The 7,531-nt window shown below is 34.4% G+C and overlaps 1 protein-coding gene across 1 annotated transcript; it reads left to right on the top strand.

The window, feature by feature from the left end:
• The first annotated feature begins 3,981 nt into the window (after window positions 1-3,981).
• Window positions 3,982-6,424, top strand: LOC149233548 (mavicyanin-like). The gene is made up of 2 exons (XM_089376757.1): window positions 3,982-4,194; window positions 5,904-6,424. The coding sequence occupies exons 1-2, from the start codon at window positions 4,026-4,028 to the stop codon at window positions 6,329-6,331; spliced, it is 597 nt and encodes a 198-aa protein (XP_089232883.1). The 5' UTR covers window positions 3,982-4,025; the 3' UTR covers window positions 6,332-6,424.
• Window positions 6,425-7,531: the final 1,107 nt, after the last annotated feature.

The raw sequence follows: 7,531 nt of genomic DNA, 5'->3' as shown, positions 1-7,531 counted from the left end.
CTTGGATCAAATGCTTGATGCCTTTCCTCCATCAAGTCGCCCTTTATATATATGCGACCTCCAAGAGTCAAGGTGGGTCGGCCTACCCAAGTCGACCATAGAAGTCACCACATAAAATATAAAAGATGTGTTGGTTCACCCAACTCATCACTCTGCATGTCATCCCACCGACTTGTCGGTTTTTCAACACCTCTTATAAACTTGTCGTATGTTCCCATACTTAACCGATTTTCTGATTTTCAGTTTTTTGACCCTCCAAGTAGCTTGTCGCAACTCGTTGTCGCACATTCATCGAAGTGCACTTAATCGAATGCACCCGCTCGTTGTCACAACTCGACTCGTTACCTTTAACCGAAGTTACGTCTCCCCTGCCGCTTGTCACACATGTGCCCAGCTCGTGGTCATGACACCCTCCAAGGCATAATCATGAAAGTTGGAGGAAATTGGTAGCCAGATATCATTTATGGTGTAATTTGGAAATAATTCTTAACTTTCTTGAGAGGAGGGACACAAAGAAAATGCGACACTAGAGGAGGACGAACATCCATTTCATTCTAGGACTTCCTGGGTTGGGCAATAAGGAATGGACCCCTGTGGGTATTTTTGTTTCCTTTCTCCTTCCCCTTGATTCTTATGTATCACTTGGATGATGTCGAGTTCCATGAATGGCTAATTTCCTAGCCTAAAAACCGACAAGTGATCTTGTAGTATGTTTGGAATTGGGCCTATATGTATTGTTATTTTTTTTCCTGGGACTCTTTACCACCCTCAGTCTGTGTTTATTAATTTAGCCTCTAGAAAGGCTCGAAACTTGAATTTTGGTCCTGTGCATCACCCATCGGATCGAATTTGGGATTCTTATAGTAGGGAGGATGGGATTTGTTGATTTCGTTATATGGCCCTGAGAATTATTTAGCCATGGTTGCCTTTCAAGCTCGAGGGTTGGTTTATAGAACCCAACCAAGGGTTGGGAATCACCCGAGGTGACAAGTGACAATCTCTCCTTACCCACCTAGATGAGGTTAAAGAGGCGTTATTAGGACACCTCCTTTTGAATGTTTTGTTAATTCACCAATTTATTGTATGCTTGCCTGATAATTCTCTGTATGCAAACTGACATGGTGAAGGTTTAATGCTACGACATTTTTTTCTTTTTCATTATGCTAACATAGTGTTTACAAGGTTAGCACTAACTAAAGAACCCACCAAGAATTTTGATACGGGCACAAGATCTAGCAGCTGGTCTTCAAGATAGAGCCTCGAGGACACAAATAATTGTTGGAAAAGGAAAGACATGGCTCTTTTGGGTCTAAGGCGTGGTAATACTACCAACCCTGGTCGAGGTCGAGGCCGACAAAGGGAAACAACCAGTGGAGGTAGGGGTGGCAGTCAACGCCGAGTTGGTAGAGGGAGGGGTCGAGGAGATGGGTCTCGCCCAGAGGTGGAAGCAGCTTCCTTATTCAAAGTCTCATCCTCGAACCCAGCAGGTTCTAGATTGGAAGTGGGAGGAAATGTTGAATTTTGAACCTGAGCTAAGCATGGTAGAGTTAATGCGAGATTGGAGAAATATTGTGGTAGACCCGAGACAAACAAGATAGAGAAGGAATTTATACACTCATACATTGCTTCTATACTAGAGAATAAAGACATGATGACCAAAGTTATGGCAGCATCACCAGGAGACCCCTTGCAGAGACAAGGAGAGTTGGCCTTACTTTGCCAAGATATACAACATGTGAAGTTTGGCATGAATCAAGTGAATGGGGGTTTGGCAAGAATTGAAACTCACATCCTATGCATTCCCCTGTTGACCCAGGGATCCACTGCAAAGGATCCAACTCCTATTGTGTAGCTTGATGACTAGTGTTTTTTTATTTTCAGTTAGAAGCCTTCGGGAATTGTCATGTTAGTGTTAGAGGTTAGCATGATATTTGAGTGTTTTTAGCTTTAATGGACTTAATCAGGTCATTTAAATTTTGGTCAGGATATAACTCCACCAGATGGTCAACAAACTTGTTTTATCTATGTGCAGTTGAGACCATCTTGTTCTTTTTTTGAACTTGTATGTACAATCCACCTTTAAAAAGAAATAGAAATACCGAAAAACAATGTACCAAAAAAAATTGCTAATTTTTTTACTTTTTTTAATTTTTTTTTGTGTATTCAAGCTTTTGTGATCCATAATGAATTAAGCAAATTCTTTCGGTAAAAATCACAGAGGAGAAATTTTTTGGTCAACACCTTTCGAACCAACAAGTGTGGTACTTAAATAGAGAGCAATGTAGAGACATAATTTGCTATATTTCAACAATAATATTTAAATTATGATATTAATTTATTAATATATTAAAAGCAAATATTTTTAAATAACAACTAGTTTTTTAAAAATAATATTTAAATAATGATATTATTTTATTAATTTATTAAAAATATTAATAAATAATTGTTATATTAAATGGCTAATTTTTGAAAAATAATATTTAAATTAATTTATTAAAAATAAATATTACTAATTTTTTATTAATTAGTATTTTTTATAATTTAATATATATATTTTTTAATTTTATTATTTAAAATAAATTTTTGACTATAAATTCAACACCTAAAAAATAACTATAATAACCGTGATTACAACCAATCTTTACCACATTCTAAACAGAAAAATAGAACCCAGAGAAACTCAAAATATAACAGATAGACTAGCCCAATGAAATTCCGAATATAACAGATAGACCGGACTAAGGCTTATTTTTATGCTTTGTGTTTAAATGAATTTGATTAATCAATCCTACTCCACTCTAAGGCGTATCATCAATTTCCAGAGGCATAGATAATACAGTTGCTACACAGATCACAATGTAATTAAGTTCACTTTGAATGGAATTTAATGCCATTAATGGTTCTCTCTTCAGGTCTGTTGTGCAGGTTGTGCAGTGGGGTAGCTCCCATTTGCTTTCTCCTCCCGTGACCTTAATTTAAGGCCCGTCCTTCAATTACAGAACTCAACCTCGGGCAATTCATCAACGGATCTTGATAAACATAGGTAGATCTTTAGCTTTATTGCAAACCCGTGGTTGAATGGCAACTCCCATAACTCCAGTTTCCTGACCAGTGAAGTGAAGTGAATAGTAGGAACAAAAGAACATAGGTAGATCTTTAGCTTTATTGCAAACCCGTGGTTGAATGGCAACTCCAATAACTCCAGTTTCCGGACCAGTGAAGTGAAGTGAATAGTAGAAACAAAAGAACATTTTATTTGGCAACTCCAATAACTCCAGTGAATAGTGGAAAAACAAAACATTTTATTTAGAGTGTGAAGTTTTTAATGGAGTTGTTTTTAGTGTGATTGCTCTAAAATCCGGCAGCAATTTATTGAAATCACAAGTTTGATGGGTCATCTCTGCACAATCAAAGCTTCCTAGTGGTTTTCTAGGCCCTGAATCCAACTATGCAGTTAAAAAGCCAGTTTAAATAACACAAATCAAGATCTAACCTCAAACTTTTCCGCCGGATTCCCTTACCCAAAAGTCCAAAAAGTTGCACTAATATAATTACAATTAGTTTTTGAGATAATTTATTTACTAAAAAAATTGTTAAAAAATTAAAAATCCATAGTGTGTTTAATATTTAATTTGGTTTATTAATTCATAAAAATAAAAATAAAAATAAATAAATAAATAAATTGTTTTTTTTTCCTTACCAATTAAATATAATAGTCTTTTTTAGTGATGAATCACACTGATTGATTTTAAACTATCAATATGATTTCTTCCGAAATTATTTTCAAATCAAAATAATAAACTTGAATTTTGATAATACATAATCTATTACCTAAACTATCTTTAACTTTATAGATATTACAATTTCTATGTCTTCTATGTATTTATCATAGCTACTATCTATGTCTTCTATGTATTTATCATAGCTACTATATAAGCAGTTGCTGCTGAGAATGAAGTGTTCTTTATCCTTGCATTGGCCTGGTCGTTTACCTCTGAGTTGTATTGGCAACTGCGATTGTGAAAATGGGCGCAAATGCTGCTGCGTTGATGGTGGTGATAGTGTCGTGTGTTGTAATGGTACAAGTCTCGGCAGTTGTTCATATCGTGGGTGATAAGTCTGGATGGATCATTGGGGTTCTCAATTACACCGCTTGGGCAGCTCCCATACGCTTCCATGTGGGGGACTCTTTAGGTATTTTACCCTATCCCTTTTGGTCTCTCTTGGTTTTTCTTTTTCTAACTTGCATGCAGACAGTATTCAGATAAACAGGGCACATAATAGCCATTAATCAGTGCCACTTAAAACATATATTTTGATCTTTGAGCAAACCCTACAAGTCAGAAACTTAGAAATGTAATTATTGGGTTTTTTTTTTCGTCGTTTGCACCAGATAGTATTGAGATAACCCGGGAAAACAACAACCATTAAGTATTGAGATAACCAGAGCAGACAAGAACTATTACGTATCGAGATAACCAGAGAAAATAATAATCATTCAGCAGTAGGCAGTGTGGCTTAAAACATATCTTTTTTTATATTTGACCAAACCAAAGAAGCTAGAAATGCAATTATTAGTTTGTATGGACTGTTCAAAACTATGATGTTAGAGGTGGAAATATGAACATTATGAAAATTTTATGCTTTCATCTCTATCTTTTATATATCTGGCATATGTTAAAACTGGTATTTCTCTCTTTGGGTTAACTGTTCAAAAATGTATTTTAATGTGTATCACAATTAATGCTATATTATTAAAGTGATGATTATTGTTTCTTTAACCAGTCTGGGAGTAAGAATGTCAAATTTACTGGAGATATTGAGCTAAGTCAAAATCTAAGTCATTTGTAGGCGAAGTCAAATGGTTCTAGTTAGTTTGGTGATAACCAGGTTGAGTTTGAATTTTTAAAAAGAGTTTTTTAATTATATATCTATATCTCTATATATGTATGAGAAATGAATATTAATAAATATATAAAAATATTATGATATAATATAAAATAATAAGAAAGGAATATCAATCAATAAATAAAATATATATAGATAGATATTAAAAAATTTGATAAAGTTATGAATTTGAATCTATCAACTTGACAAATTGATAAATAACATAAAAATTTTATGAATTTTGATTTACAAACTTGGCTAATTATTAAATAGCTGATAACTCTGAGATTCTGTAAACCTTTCTAATCTCTTTTTTGTTTTTTTTTTAATTGGTAAAATTTGGTGTCAAGTTGAGGTTTGGTGTGAACGTTGTAACATAAAACTTATGGGTGAATCTGGTAACATAAAACTTATAAAATCACTTATAAAACTGGGTTTTAGATTTTTCTTTTTGGCGAATCTTTTGACATAAGACTTAAAGAACTAGGGTTAAGATTTCTGTGGACTGGTATATATTTTCATGCAAATAGGTGTGTGCTAGTATCTATTGGTGAACATAGGAACATAAAATTTGTAAAACCACCTATAAAACTGGGTTTTAGATTTCTCTGTTTGGTGAACCTTTCGACATAAGACTTGAAGAACTCGGTTTTAGATTTCTTTGGACTGGTATATATTTTCACGCAAACAGGTGTGTGCTAGTATCTATTGGTGAACCTGGTAACATAAAAGTTATAAAACCACTTATAAAACTGGGTTTTAGAATTCTGTTTGGTGAACCTTCTGACCACTTATAAAACTGGGTTTTAGATTTCTGTTTGGTGAACCTTTTGACATAAGACTTAAAGAACTAGGTTTTAGATTTCTCTGGACCGCTATATATTTTTATGCAAACAGGTGTGTGCTAGTATCTATAGTTTGCTGCTTTTGCAAATTTTGGCATGCTTTTTCTTATCATGGCAGTTACATAAATTCATTTTTCCATTGATGATGATGTACTCCTTGACTAATGGCAGTGTTTTTATATAACAAACGAGTCCACAACGTGCTTGAAGTAACAGAGGAGGACTATGATTTGTGCACAACATCTAGGCCTTTGGCGTCTCACAGCGATGGCAATACAACAGTGGTATTGAAAACAGCAGGCAATCATTACTATGTCTGCGGATTCCCAGGGCACTGTTCAGCCGGGCAAAGATTGGGAATTAGGGTTTCGAGAGCTGCCAACGTACTTCCTGGGAGTCCTTCTCATTCTCCTGGGCCTTCCAGCTCGCCCCTGACATCTCAAAACATGACCTCTTCGAAGGGCTTGGAAATGCCTCCTGCCTCATCCGCCCATGCAGCTAACGCAGATGCTTCTGCTGCCACAGCGTTTTTAGCGGCAGCACTCATTGGTTCATTGGCCATTCTTGAGTATAGTTTTTCTTTGGTCATCCATTCTTGATGAGGTTTAGTTGTAGTAAAATTATCTTTATTCACTAGGTTATATTAGATTTTATTTTGTGGCTACCTTAGATTACTCTAAATCATGATAGAAAAAAAAAAAAATTATATGTACTCTACTAGGTTAGACCAGGTTATAGTGATAGAGGTTAAGCTTTATTTGAGCCTCTTATATATATAAGAAAAAGCTTTCTCTTTGTTTTCACATTTCACATTTGAGTGTAAATTAAATGGCTGTTTAGCTGTTTTGCTTTCTGGTTTTCTGATATCATGAAAGCTTATGTCCTCCCTCTTCTGCTCAATGGAAAAAATGAATGATACGCACTTCAGAGTTTGGTGTTATTTTGGTATTCACAGTTCTATATGAAACTTTCATGAAACTTTCAGACTGAATTGAGAGCTCTTCTCTGTGACGTGGGTGACGTCTTAGGAGTAGTAGCGGACTTAAGGGAGTTTACATTATTACCTCCTATTTGATCGCCCATACTTGATTTTCAGCTCATTCTGATATGATATTTAAACCAAATTTTCGTTTTTCTCAAAATAAAAAAGTTTAATATACATGTTCATCCCTTAGCTTAAATCGATTGTAGATTTTCCGAATATTTGAAGAATTAAACGGATAAAGGCGCGGTCAATTTTTTAACCGCCCCATATCCATCCGATTCTCCAAATATTCAGCGAACCTGCAATCGGCTTAAGGATTGCCCAGGTTCATGCGATTACAAAACTCCCACAAACTTTTAATTTATCAGTGGCTGATCTCGTTGCCTTCACGGAATAGAATGCTAATGGTGGCCCAGCAGGGACAAAATAATGGAAAAAAATAAAATAAAAACCATGCAGCACTGTCAGTAAGAATTTCCGAACAAGATACATAATTCATACAATCAAACTATCAGATTCATATAACCAATCATTTTATTTGTGCCAAATATCACTATCTTCTAATCATAGGCTATGTTAAAACTTATATATCTTTATTTAATGAAGCTATAAACAAATCCTTTCCTAAATTTTAATCATTTGAATGGTATCCCAATTTTAATTATTTGCATGGCATCTCAACCTTAGGTTTTGGAAACATTGTGATATTCGTTTAATGTTTATTGTATTTATATTTTTTATTTTTTTAAGATTATTTAGTTTTAATTAATTTTAGTTATTTGTCATTTTTATTTATTTATTTATTTTGATTTAT

The sequence above is a fragment of the Pinus tabuliformis genome, chromosome J, assembly GCF_031772625.1.
Source record: "Pinus tabuliformis cultivar Carrire ecotype Pingquan chromosome J, CPIR1, whole genome shotgun sequence".
Classification (NCBI taxonomy): domain Eukaryota; kingdom Viridiplantae; phylum Streptophyta; class Pinopsida; order Pinales; family Pinaceae; genus Pinus; species Pinus tabuliformis.
The sequence above is the reverse complement of the archived record's forward strand: the minus strand, read 5'-3'. Positions and strand labels throughout refer to the sequence as shown.